Genomic DNA, 14,285 nt, shown 5'->3' on the forward strand with positions numbered 1-14,285 from the left:
TAGCGCCTTATAAATAAATATTAATAAAAAGAAACCTTTTGTGCTGACATGCTTCAACAGGGGTTATCTGTTGTGTTTATGTAATTAGCCTAGCCCCATCTAATGCGGGTGACACACCCTATGACAGGCAGCACAGTTAGGCAGTTGGTCATGTATTGCAGCAGGTATGACCCCCCAAAAACGAGCCCAGCATTTTGGTAATGCGATTGGAAGATGACCTGTGATTGCAGAAATCATTCTGAGCGTACAGGCGATGTCATACTGCCAGTGACCCACACATGTATTGCCAAATAAGTAACAGAACCGAGGGGCAGGATTGCCCATGTCTGTCCAATCAGAGATGCTGACAATACTGTTGGCTAATTAATGATACTGCAGTTAGCTACCCAGTTCCAAACATGCTCTAATATCTATATGTACAAACATAAACCTATCATTTAGGAATATGTGAAGTGTTTGTTACTCATTGACTGTACTTTGTGCTTGTGGTCTGGAAGCTGAAGGTGCGTCTTGTGTTTCAGAGTCACCATGGGCGAGTACAATGAGAAAAAAGAGACCTGTGGAACAATATGTCTGAAGTACCTTCTTTTCACATTCAATTTCTTTTTCTGGGTAAGTAATACATTTGTTACCCCATGGGACTGTGAGCAGAGAGCCGTCCAATCTTGTGAGATTGTTTAATGATAAAGCTCCCAAATATTATTGCTACTGTGTTACTCACTAGTTATAAATGTAAACAGCACTTTGCAAATACTAAGTTATCTGCAGCTGTTTACAGTGAATTTGATTCTACAAAAATTGACTTTGTGTTGCCCAAAAGACTCTGCACATTTTTAAATGTGTTTCCAGAATTGCCCTTATTACTGCAATGTTTAAGTGCCAACATCTCTGAAGCCTCTCTTACTGATGGCTGTCCTTACGTGTTATCTAGCTGGCAGGCCTTGCTGTAATGGCTGTAGGCGTTTGGACACTGGTCCAGAAGAGTGATTACATCAGCCTGCTGCCCTCCAGCACCTATGCCGCTACTGCTTACATCCTCGTTGTTGCGGGTGCTGTTGTCATGGTGACTGGTATCCTTGGATGCTGCGCCACTTTTAAAGAGAGGAAAAGCCTGCTCAAAGTGGTGAGTTCACATACAAACTGTGTTTAACTGAGTTTTATTAGGTGCTTGACTATAAGTTCTAGGGAAAACAGATTTGGTCAAGCAGGTCATTCTCCCCATTTTCTACATCCAAAAGAGGTGTGACAGATGAAATAGGGACATGGTCTTACCAAAAATTGGGAATGGGTTGTTAGAATTGGAGACATGACCAAGTTTGCTCCAGTTTTTCACATTAACATTCGTTAGCAAACCTGCCAACATGCCCAAAGTGCAATGCTCTGGGAATACTGCGAAAAGTATCCTGGCTCTTTGCACTTTAATGATCATTACAACTTAAACAGAGACCATTCCCTGACATAGGAACCAAAGTAACCTTCTGCCTGCTCTATGCTTACTGGTGAAACCAGGCTGCATGTGCTATAAAGCACTGATGTGTGAACAAGCCGCTACCAGATGGGTTTTCTGTAGTGATAGGACAGTCCCACTTGTCCCTCTGCCAGTGCCGTCAGTAGCACTTTACAATGGCAGACTCACATGTGACATTTTTCCATGCCATCCTATGATGACTTGGTAATGGCTTGTAATTAATACAAAGTATGTTTTACCCTTTTTTACACTTTTTGCTAATCTTAAGAAGGTTATTTATATTTACCCCCTTAAACCTGCAGGCAGTCCAAGTATAACCCTTTAATTTATTCAGAGAGATGGTTCTAAAGATGTGTATTGCCGAAAGTGGTGGTCGGGAGAATTAATATTTACTTAGGTGAACATATAGAAGTGTGAGTGTGTTTGCACAGTGAGTCTCTGTTCTGGGCAGGTTCCTGTAATGCTGGTGTAATGTTAGGAATGTGAAGAGTGTGTGTGTGTGTATGTATCAGTCTCTCCTCCCCATGTACAATCATTTGTCCATTCTTTCTGGTGCTATTTATAAGTAAGGGTGTTGCCACCTACTGGTAGTAATGCCACTCTTCATATCACGTTCCCCCTGGTTTATCTATATGTGAGGGAAAGTACAGGCTTCTGCTTTGTGTTGCTTTGTTTCCTCTGTATTGTGAGGAACAGATTGAAGTATTCTATAACTCATTCCCACTAATCTAATCCCACTAATGTAATGTAGCTATTATATTGCATGGGAGTCTATCAAAGTCTTACAAGACCTTTTAGAGAATTTTACCCACACAATTCCACTCTGTATCGTTTGTTATTGTCATGCATGTTTCAAAGCATTCTAGCAAATGTGACCCATGATTTTCCAGCACTATACAAACAATAACTGTGTCCACATAGAGAACAAGTATAGACGTCTAATCATTAATCTGATGCAGAGCGCGTTCTGTCGTTAATGTGTTCTGTTCCTGTGCCCTCAGTATTTCATCCTCTTGATGTGTATATTCATCTTGGAGATCCTGGCAGGTGTCCTGGCCTATATATACTATCAGCAGGTAAGTAGCTACAAATCAGTTAATGAGTGGATCAGTCACTTATATTGATACATGGTCATGTATTTTTTTTTGGGGGGGGGGTGTAAGCAGTTCATGTGCAGCACAGCTGACCTGGTATAAATGGCCCTTGTTGGCCATAACAATTATGGTCTGTCATGGACTGGATTAAACTTTTGTTTTGCCCTTTAGTTAGTCATAAAACACACACACACTTACATAGCATGCTCTGATAGTTGTCCCATCTTACAAATGAAAGCATTCTAGTAGTAATTAGAAATGTCATTCAGATAGATGGGTGTCCCATCCCAGCAGAAGTAAAGATGTAGTGTAAGGCTTACACACCGCAGCATATATATATATATATATATATATATATATATATATATATATATATATATATATATATATATATATATATATATATATAATCTATGCATTGTTGTGCCTACTTTAATGGTCAATGTCCCCACCCACGGGTGCCACCTGCCAGCTCATCATCACTATTTGGTACACACTACGAACACCTGTGACCCACACCCATTATTAATTATTATTAACTCTTATGGTTTTATTCTAATATACTGCTTTATTATGACAAATGTTTTTTAATTTTCCTTTTTTTTTTTTAAATACGTCGGTTAGCGTTTGTAGCAAAGTGGCATGTGCACATATTTCATAAATATTGCTTTTAGACTTTCCCAGATTGGGTAATTGTGAAGTCTAAAAGCCCTGCTGCACCAACTAAAATCTGGATGTCCTTTATATATCCACCACTACCAGCTTGTTTTTTTAAATCTTTTTCTGTAAAAAAATAAAAAATGTCACCGGTAGGAATGGAAGTTTGTGCATAGTAAGGCACCTAAAGTGATTGACAAAATACCCATGATCCACTAGGTCTGCCCACTTTTAAGTGTGCGGTGGTTTGTTTTGCATCACACACGTCCATGCAGAGATCCGTAAAAGTAGGAAGATAATCCACAAATCGACTTTAATGGTGGTTGAAATGAACACAAACACTCAAAAGCTAAAAACACACACAATCTAATAAACATTAATAAATACTTACACACTGATGTAGACAAAAATGATGGCTCAGGTAGCAGGTAAGTTTACCCACATCTGTTTTACTGGATGTGCCAAAAACTTCAGATAAATTGTAGTCCAATTGTAAGGTTGTGTCTGATTCTATAGAGCCATATAAATTAGAGTGCAACTCCCATAGAACATAGCACAGGAAACACTGGGCGACTGTTCACTGCTGTTATCTCAACGTCAGAAGAGTCTTGTGATTGCCTATGAAAATCATCTTTTGCACATTGTGCCATTTGATTTTAAGTTTAGAGTGTCTTTTTTTTTTTTCTGCAGTGTAATTTTATCTTGGATTAATTGGAGGTTGAATTCTAGACATCCCTGAGGCAGGGTGTAATTCAGTTTTATGTGATTAAGTAAGAGGGCACATGTGACGGCACGTTATTGCTTGGTAAATTAGTAATTCTAGCCTATGACTGGTTCCCCGACTGCAGACTGCACACCACCCACACCTGCCAGGGATTAAGTAGTGGCTGTATCGAAATATACACACACTTTATGAAGACAGGTCCCTGCAGGGTTATGTTATTCAGAACAAACATGTTGGGCACAGTTCAAATAATCCCAAATAAGTTTCTGACAAACCAAATGTACTTTTTGTTTTCTGACATGCTGACTGTGAAATAGAAAATGTACAGGGCGCTGGCTGTGTTTTAAGAAATGACAATGCTATTTAAAAGTCTAAAATAAGATTACTACATGAACAAGCAGAATCTGGAGGCTTTCACATTCATTAAAATATTTTTTTTACCAACTTTCATTGACTAGTGGTGTTTCTGTCTTGCCAACTAGATGGTTTGTTTATGTTGTGATTATCTCCCCTGGCTTGTACATTATAATCTAATATTGCTAAAATATACATGTGAGTAAATCTGCTAAGGTAGATATTGATTTGTTATCCAATCACACTGCTTGGAATATTCTGTAAAGGGTCCTGTGACATAATAAACGCTAAGTGCAATTTTTGTGAACCCTCAAATAAACTAGAATTAATAGACGAAAACATTTGTTATTACTGAACCTGCACCTGAAGAATATGGTGGTGTGCTCAGTGGTCAAAGTGGTGGTCTATACAGTGATATGCCATACCGCCACTTCTCCTTCTGTCTTCACTGTAAAACTATCACATTCCATTCACTTACTTTGCCATTATGTTTTTCATACCCCTACTTTATAGATTTCTACTTCGACCACTGGTTGTGCTCAGAAGCACAGTATATCAGCAATAATGGGGACCTGAGTTCTAATCCACTTTAGAGTTTCATTCAAACAAGGGTTACAGTATCTTGTGAGAGTTAATATATGAATAACATAGTTGATTCTGCCAAAAGACTAGCATCCTTCCAGGCTTTCCTTTCGCTCTCGCTTGCTGCTTGTGTGTGTGTTTACCGTATATACTGGTGCTTAACTCTTGCCGTGTCCCTGTCTTTCTTTCCATGCCGCAGTGTTCTCCGTTCTGCTCACAGGTAACAAATGCACCTACCTCATTGGCTGCAGCCGCTGCCCTGTCTCTCTCTGATAGGCTCACCCACCTATCACATACAGGGAAATAAAATAAAAAGTCAGAATGTTTTACTTCTACTGCTTAATGTCATGGTGACTGCAACTATGACACTTCCGCTATGGTAAATGCAAGCTGCTACGCACTGATGTAGCAAAAAATAAATAAAAAAGGAAGAATATGCTGAGAAACCTTTTATATAACTAGCTCTTGGTTACATGAAGTGTGACTTTCAGTATACCTCACAACTGGCCTTTACTGCTAGCTATAAATGCTGTATTTTTGCCCATATTTTCCTCCAATAAATATATACACAGACAATAACTTTGTATTATAAATAAACAAATTTCAGCTCTATTTTAGCCATGATAACTCTGGACATCATAAAATAAACTTACACTGAGATCTGCTGCTGTTATACTGAAGAGCGAATACAGAGACTGAATGAGAATCATTGAGTGTGTTACAAGAGGTTCTGTAGGAGGCTAATGGTTGTTAATTTGTCCCTGCAGCTAAATGATGAACTCAAGCAGAGCCTGAAGGACACTATGACTAAGAAGTACAAACAGCCAGGAGAGGACAAGGTGACCAGCGCTGTGGACAAACTGCAACAGGAGGTCTCTACATAAATCATTATTAAGAATGAAACAAATGTTTAACCAGTTTGCATTCTTTGCTCTCATTAATTTTTGCAAACTGAAAAATCTTAATCTACAATTGCATTAGGTGATATCAGGCTGTGTTAAATACAGCTGGGAAGGTGCTTCCCTATCTCCCTCTAGACATCAAATGATTGGTATGGCGGATTCCTCAGTGTGCCATGAGAATGTCCTCTTTATACCGTTCCCTGGGGATTGACATGGGATTAAAAAGTTTGGATTCAAGTTAAATCCTATACTAACTACATTAACTTTGTCTCTTTTTGCCCCACTGTCACCAGAATGGGGTATTTTGGGCATGTCGAGGACAGAAGCAAAATTACCAAAATGAATTGGAAATCTCCTCCTTTTATTATAAGCAGTTCCTAAAAACACTGGATACACTAGTCCTCCATAACTATTCAAAAAGAAGCAATTTTTCGTCTTTAAAGTGGACTGGTTGACAGCCCCCATGACTAAAGAACAAAAAGTATTTAACTTTTCTCTGGTCTGGGAGAGTTTTTTTTATAGAAAGCCTTCCTTGCACAAAAAGCAACAAAACCTCTTCAGTTCACTGACTGGTATGAACCCAGATTACTTTTAGACAACCTACCTATACAATTTTTAATCAGAGAAGAATATGTTGAATATTCCCTGCAGAATCTAGCTGGTGCATGGGGACCCTTCCTCCTCCTCTCCCTCACTAGCTGTTCTTATTCTGACCTGTTACACACTACACATATGTAACAGTTTGATGCTGTCTCCCACAAACACACGTCCTCTGTATTTTACATGTGCACTCTCTTTATCACACTTCTCATACTGGTCGTGACTTCTTGACTTGTCCTTCCTCTTGTCTAGTTTAAGTGCTGTGGCAGTAACAATTCCCAGGACTGGAAGGACAGCGTTTGGATTCAGTCTCCAGATGCTAGTAAACGCCTAGTTCCAGACAGCTGCTGTAAGTCTGTTACCCCTGAATGTGGTGTTCGGGACCACCCCTCAAACATCTACAAAGTGGAGGTAAGGCGGCACTGTCAAAGCTTGTTGTTCATTTTCTACCATTCATTGATGCCATGCATGCATATGCCCAAACTTACCAGCAATCTAATTATGGATGTTCTTATGTTTCTGATGTTATGTTTGTTAATATATTATCAGAACTAAGGATGGTAGATGATGGTGGATGTATTTCTTCCTATGCACATTAGAATTCTGTACCTCCAGCATCACAGTTTTCCCAGGAACATACTCCCAACCTTCTGAGGTGGTAAAAAGGGGCAAAAACCACTACAGCAGGAATGGCCTTGGTTTTCGTGAAAAGATGTTGTGTGTGATGTAAACCGGATCCATTTGTGGTTTGTCCTTTCTTGTGGCTGAGGCCACAGATTTAGGTCAGAACATCCCCGCTAAATAGTGTCCCACATAGCGGTAGTACCATCCTGTCTAGCTAAGCCCCCTTCAGAAACACTGATTAAATTACTCATTGCTAACTATAATGTAATGTGGATAAGACTGGAATCTGTTCCTTATTTGGTAACATTAAATTGGTGAAATACATTGTATGAAAGGAGAACATAGAAATGATTACAAAGTTAAAGATGTGAGCAACATTTTTCTCCATCTTTAAGGGATGGGGGAATTTTAATAATAAAAAAATAAGAGATGGGTTATACTTTGGTGCTCATCCATGTATCTCATTGTATACAAAATATTACATATATTTTAATTGGAAAATAATTGTAGTATTTTGCCTGATGGTGTTAAACGGGCGTTCGTGCCATCCTGCGATATCATTGATTGAACGTCTACTTGATCATACTTTGCAGATTTTACAGTATGTACTAGTAAGGGCTGACCATGTTCAGCTAATACAATATCTATGTCATGCAAGTTACATGTGTGTGTATTACCATTTTCCTCCTCTTTCCAGGGAGGCTGCATCACCAAACTGGAAGCTTTCATTCGATCTCACCTGCTTATTATCGGAACAGTGGGCATAAGCATTGGTTTTGTACAAGTGAGTAGAATGCCGGCTATTGTAAACTTGAAAGAGTGGAAGATTAATTTCTAATGCGGTTTTTATTTTCTTCTGCTGCTATTTACTGGCTTCTTTCTATGAAATATCTGAATATAGTCATGCCGAGCTTGTACCTAGGAGCAGCTGGTAGTGATGGGCAGCTCTGACCAGACTTTCCCTTTATACCTCAATCCTCACCTCATCTGCTGTCCTCTGTTGTGACTAATGCAGAGGGTTGCACTTGGCTGTCTAATCTCCTTGTAACTTCAGTGATACTCTGTGCTCTGTCAGAGGCCTATACCAAGCAGTGATGGGGGACAAGGGTATAATAGGCTGTTACCTTACCCCATTAGAGTAGCATCCGTTTGTGTTTGTCTGCAGAAGCCGACCTGCTCGCTGCCATCCAGAGCTCCTCCGCTTCAGTAGGTAATAAGTGGAGTGTTCAGAATTGTGGCTGGCATCAGGGCCAGTGTGTGGTAGTGGTGAAAACAGGACAATTGCCCAGGATACCAGTCCCCTAAAAAAATATTTGATATTTTCATTTTAGAAACAAAAATTAATGATTGCAGTATTTGTCATTGTTTATGCACCCAAAGTTTAAATGCCCAACATACTTCTTTCCTTCCCTAATAAAATTGTGCACAGAGGTATTGTATGTTTCTACTGTTTTTTAGAAGCTTTCTCCTTGTTGGATTCCTATCCCACCTTTTTTTAAATGTACTGTTTACCAGTCCTCTAGCTTGGTATGCTGTGTGAAAATCTGTATTCTATGTACTACTTCATAATACCACTTCTCTGGCTCTCTGCTGGATGTTATGCCCAGTGTCTGGTAGTATTCTGTGTGCTGTAAAATGTACTTTTTTTTTTTTTTTTTAGCGAGGCTGTTTTTAAAGAGACCCTAACCTCAAAAACTATGTACAGTAATGTGCGTAGCACACGAGAGTTTTTATATGCTAGAGAGAGGTCTTTGTTATCCTTCTATATTTGCTCATAGCCTGCGTAACAACCAGACAAACCTTCCTGGCACACTTTCAGACCTTTTTGGACTTAGCCATGCCCACAATGATCTCTTGCCGTTAGTCAAATACCCAAGCTATTGTATAGTTAGAGGATTATTGCACCTCAGTTAGGTTGACAGGTGAACTCTAAGATGAGATATAAGGATTGTAGGGATGGAAAAGTAAATAATGGAACTGTACTAAACGGCAAGCTCTGCCAGAATTATTAGCAGCATTGTAGGTATTAGGTGAAGTCCTATAACAAGCATATTTTATATAGTTGTACCTTAATAGCCCATAGTATTTCAATGTGACATGCTTAGACACCGCTAGGGGTGGAGCAGGGGCAGGCTGACCCCGCCCCCCCTTGGGTCAGTCCCTTAGTGGGCTATCTTGAACTGGGCCAGCCTTTTAAAATAGGCTGCTAAGTCGAGTCTTGCCCCCCAGGCTAAACTTTGCCAGCCCTCCCCTGGGGTGGTGCATATAACCACGAGGGTGTGACCAATGAGGCAGGGCTTAGATGGCACTAGGGGTGGAGCATATAACGAGGGTGTGACCAATGAGGCAGGGCTTAGAGCCCCAGCAGCAGTCTGCTCCTTTTGATTTTCACCTCCTTTGATGTTTCGTGACTTGTAACAATGTCTTGATTTTGCTCCTCAGGTTTTTGGAATGATTTTTACTTGCTGTCTCTACAAGAGTCTAAAATCTGATCCCTACTAAGATGTCAATAGACTCACTTATTGCACTCCATCCGCTGACACATCCTACTCTTCTAATATGCTGCTTGGTACCTACTAGTAGAATTTCATGACAAACTGCAAGACTATGACATCAGCTGCATTCATCATCTTAGAATATCTGGCTGCCAAGTCTGGGAATGTATATATCATCACGGTACCATGACCTCATCATCATACTATTAATTTGTGCCAAGCTTTATCACGTTAACAAGTTAAGACTACAAAGTACAACTACTTTACTCAAAGAGTTAATATCGTAACCACCTCTTGCCTTGATTTGAACTGTTGTTCTTCACTGTGCCTGAGAAGACCAGTCAATGTGGTGTCATTGACCTTTCTGGTCTTTAAATCTGAACTCCCTTCAAAATCATCAGTCTTCTGATATCCACGTTTCCTGGTTCCTTATGCCAAATCCGGCAACACTGACTTCAGCACACCTGCCAAAACTGCTTTTAATTTAAAATAGGAAGTCGAATGCAGTGCTAAGCCGATGGTCTTTTACTGCCATTTTAATGTATCTTTCTAATGACGGAACATGATATACCAGAGATGCGCTGCCTTGTTATTGGTTTGTTTGTTTTTTAAATAAGAACAGGGCATTTTTTTCATGTGGTTTTTTTTTTCCCGATATTTTTTTTTTGTTTTTTGTATGCGTTATCTAATGTGTCTTAGCATCTCAATGAAAATAATTAATGAAGCCTCAGTGTGCTAAAGGGCATTCTGACAATATAGCCTCTAGAAAATAATGAATCTTCGTGCCTGATTGTTGCCACTCGTTCCTAGCGAATTAACAGTCTGCATTGTCCTAGCTGCTGATTCAGTCCTGTGTGTTGGTAACAGGTGCAGTGTAATATCAAAGTATTTTTTTTCCTTTCTTTGTTAAGGAGCTCCCTATTTTTAGATACTTCATGTCTGTTATTTTAATAAAACCAGCAACAGTCATGCCAAAGTTAAAAGACAAAAGAGGAAGAGCAGAAAAATAACAGTGATCTTGAACCGAAAGGTCCGTTGCAGGAAAATCAATTGTTGCAAAAAGGTGCTGGATTCTTGTTTTTGTTTTTATTTAAACCATACAGTTCTTTAAATGCCAGTGAAAAGAAAACTGTTTTGCTGGCAAGCCGATATAAAGGCTCTTGCCAAGTAATTCACTTCAGTTGACTTGAAAACTGTGCGCTTTCATCAAATATTGATTCTGGCATTAAGGAACAAGACGGCCACTGCTGCACTAACAGATTATTATTAGGATTTGACATGTCAGTCTGTTTCAGGTTTGCAATTACAGTATTTTACCAGGATCTATGTAACCATCTGCAAAGCAGATACAATGCATTTCTTGTGCGCTACAGACATTCATTCACCTTCAGAGCTTATAGAGACTCTCCCATTACAATGATGCGAGTCACTGTAATTTATAGCAAACAAAAAAAATAACACTGTAATACTCTTATGTGGAGCAGCTTTTCCATAGGCAGGAGGACGCAAGTTTATAGAGGTACCAATTCAGTAATCTATGGCGGATTTGTACAGATACGGGGTAAACACGAAAAAAACGCGATGAGATCAGGTTTGCAAAGTTAAACATTTTAGACTGAGCTTCTAATTTCACTTTTATTGGAAGCAGTCAGAGAGCTGCAACTAGCATGTGTGGCCATTGTAATGATTTGGGGCAAAAATCTAGATTGTAGTGTCATTTTTTTTTTTTTTTTTATAATGATCTGTCTTGTTAACATCCCCTTTTAATGTATTGTGCCGCTTGGGCAAAAACTAATTGATTGTTAAACCAAAGGCAGACACATCCTTTTCAAAACTATCACCTCGTTCCCTCCAGCAGCAGCTGTCAAGAGATTAAACAGATTACAAGTGGACAGTGTTTTTTTTTTTTTTTTTCTAAGTGGTGCCCATATAATTAACAAGTACCCAAAGTTGCACCTTTTAGTTGGATTTACTCCTAACTGTAAATCGGGTTCCCTGAATTGAACCCTAAAAGAGCTCTAAAATAGTTAACTGAATTTATTAGCATTAATGTGATTTAGCTTTATTTTTATTAAATATTTCATTGACCTTTTTACTACTGAGTAAAATTAAAAGAGCAACTACTGAACCTGGCAGGTCTCATTGCATTTCAGAAGATAATTTAATCTCTTATTTTGTTTGGAGTGCACCAATATTGTTTTTATACTGTTATAATATGTATTTTTACAACCCATTTTATGAGTGTGGATATATATAGGTATAATTTTATTTTTTGTGCTTTGGGAGATGTGTAGATTACAGATATGTAGATGCACAAGTTGATTTGATAAATCCATTTTGCCTAACGTAACAGTTAATCATTTTGAATCTATAAATGCTTGTTTTGATCAAATGTTTATGGTAAAAAAACAAAAACAAAGATTGCTTCAATATTAGGTACAAATCTATAGTTCAAATCCTGTGCTCCTGAACCAGAATTTGGCAGTAATTTGGGTGGAGCTTTTAACATGAAATAACAGTTTTTTTGATGTAGCATTGAATAAGAAAATACAATGTTTTATCACATAATTTGTTTCAGAAATTTTGGCTTTTCTAGTTATTTACGGTTTTATGTCACAACTGTCGGAGCAATAGTCTGTGAAAGAAGGTGCTTTTAGTGAGTTGTGCCGTCGCATCTAGAATCACCAAAACGTCACCTGTGTTTAATGAACATACCGCCCAAAGTGTTAATAACACACCTGGGGGTATATTTACCAATCTGCTGGTTTGAAGAAGTGGACATGTTGCCTATAACAACCAATCGGATTCCAGCTGTCATTTTGTAGAATGTACTAAATCATTGATAACTAGAATCTGATTGGTTGCTATAGGCAAACATCTCCACTTTTTCAAACCTGCTGTTTAGTAAATATATCCCCGGACTCTAAAAATCATAACATTGCCATGCAAATCATAACTGTCTGTAAATGTGTATTATGTTTGGAGTATGAGAATGAACAACTCTGGAATACGCTGGGTGTAACCCCACATGGGCCATGTCAGTGTAGTGGTATTTATGATTGGTTGTTGCATGTCAGCAATGTGCTGGGGTAATAGAGTAAATGTACAGAAATAAACTTCTAGCAAGCTTTTAAATAAAGCCAGCTGTTAAGTGCATGGATATTATTGCCAGACAGCTCTATAATAATTAGGGAGTTTCACTTATCAGCTGCCCATAATCAGATTCTTCCATCTTTGGCCCTGAATGTCTTCTCCAACACATGTCGTGACGCTGACAATGTCAAAACCAACAAGTGGACATTTACCACGATGGGGTGTGTACAACATGGTGCAAACTGCCTGCTTGTAGCATCTAATTAGATGTTTGCTATCTTTAGAGAAACCTGGACTAGATTCATGAAAGCTGTTGCTTGCTTGCTAGGAGTTAGTGTGGTGCTTGTGCTACTTGCTGTAGGAATGTCGTTACTGTTCTCATCACCGCATGTACAAGCACAGACCCCAACATGAAGTTTCTAGGAGTGTATGGGAAACTATATCTTATTTAGTTCTGATAAATTGTATTATTTTTAAAAGTGCACATATTTTATACACTGGCTGTTTTTGTTTTTGTTGAAGCAAAGTATATATTATGTATTTAATCATACAGCAGGTAACATGTAATATGCAATGTATATTTAGGTATTAAAATGCAACATCACACAAGTAAAATGATATTCACACACTGCCTTTCTGTTAAGCCTCATTGTGTTTTGAGAGTTATATGTACAAAATCTGCAGGTTTTGACAGTATGGTAAGCTATTGGCCTTGACACTGTATGTTCTGTTCAAAAGAACTTCTGAAAAATGATTGTTTTCCTTTTTAATAAAACTAGTTATGGTGACCACCCAGTAAAACTGTATGTGACTATAGCTAGAAGGACAAATTACCTGTTACTGTTTACAAAGCAGAGCCCAGTGGCATAGCTACCACTGGAGCAGCCTATGTGCAGGTGCTATGGGGTCCCATCACCAAATGTTGTTATTGGGTGCGGTGATCACATATGACAGTTTCTTGTAGTCTTAAAATTTAGACAGTAATAATATTTATGCCTAGGCTTTGGAAAACACACATAAATAAAATGTACTGAATGTTACCAGCTAAAAAATTGTTATTGCGTTTTATTACATAACTGCAGTTTATTGTTATGTTACAAATCATAAGTGTAGTAGTAGTTTTTTAAGTAAACCCTGACATTTACATTTTCACATATGAAGGGAATATCCATTTTTCTTTCTTACCCTGACTTTCCACAACATCATTACTTAATCAGTATTTTCCCATCCTTTTATCACAATGTGTTATAGTCACACAACAGTGTTTAAAAAAGTGCTGATATAGGACAAAAATGTCACCTAGGGTTTGTTCATAACAATTCCTAAAGTTTTGACCTTTGATAGCTTCTCTCGGATATATCCCAGAGACATAACTCCCCCTTTAGTAAACGGGTCATAATCTTCCGCACATTTAAATACCAAACATGATGGAATTATGACAATGTGACATACCTTTTCCAAAGATATGTGATTATAGCTGTTCTCGGATACAGCCAGTACCTGTCATTCACAACCCTCGTGTGATTTCTGCTCCTTGGTATGGAGCGGCACCCAGATTTCCCAAAATATGATATATGAAGACATTTTCCTTTGAAGCTCATATTACTATATACCTGTATAGGCTTTCAAATGTGGCCTTTGTCTCCAAGATTCTCACCTAGGCATATGGCTCTCATTTACATTAGTGGTTCT

General features: G+C 38.5%; 1 protein-coding gene across 1 annotated transcript in view; it reads left to right on the forward strand.

Annotated features, from left to right (window-relative positions):
* CD151 (CD151 molecule (Raph blood group)) overlaps positions 1 to 13,223 on the forward strand; it is a 33,884-nt gene extending 20,661 nt beyond the window's left edge. Inside the window, exons 2-8 of the mRNA XM_075187840.1 lie at positions 522 to 612; positions 932 to 1,123; positions 2,470 to 2,544; positions 5,647 to 5,751; positions 6,634 to 6,792; positions 7,703 to 7,789; positions 9,448 to 13,223. Coding sequence (XP_075043941.1) covers positions 529 to 612; positions 932 to 1,123; positions 2,470 to 2,544; positions 5,647 to 5,751; positions 6,634 to 6,792; positions 7,703 to 7,789; positions 9,448 to 9,507 — 762 coding nt within the window. The 5' untranslated portion in view covers positions 522 to 528 and the 3' untranslated portion in view covers positions 9,508 to 13,223. The remainder of the gene's footprint in view (positions 1 to 521; positions 613 to 931; positions 1,124 to 2,469; positions 2,545 to 5,646; positions 5,752 to 6,633; positions 6,793 to 7,702; positions 7,790 to 9,447) is intronic.
* The last annotated feature ends 1,062 nt before the right edge of the window (positions 13,224 to 14,285 follow it).

Source organism: Mixophyes fleayi, chromosome 10 (assembly GCF_038048845.1).
Source record: "Mixophyes fleayi isolate aMixFle1 chromosome 10, aMixFle1.hap1, whole genome shotgun sequence".
Classification (NCBI taxonomy): domain Eukaryota; kingdom Metazoa; phylum Chordata; class Amphibia; order Anura; family Limnodynastidae; genus Mixophyes; species Mixophyes fleayi.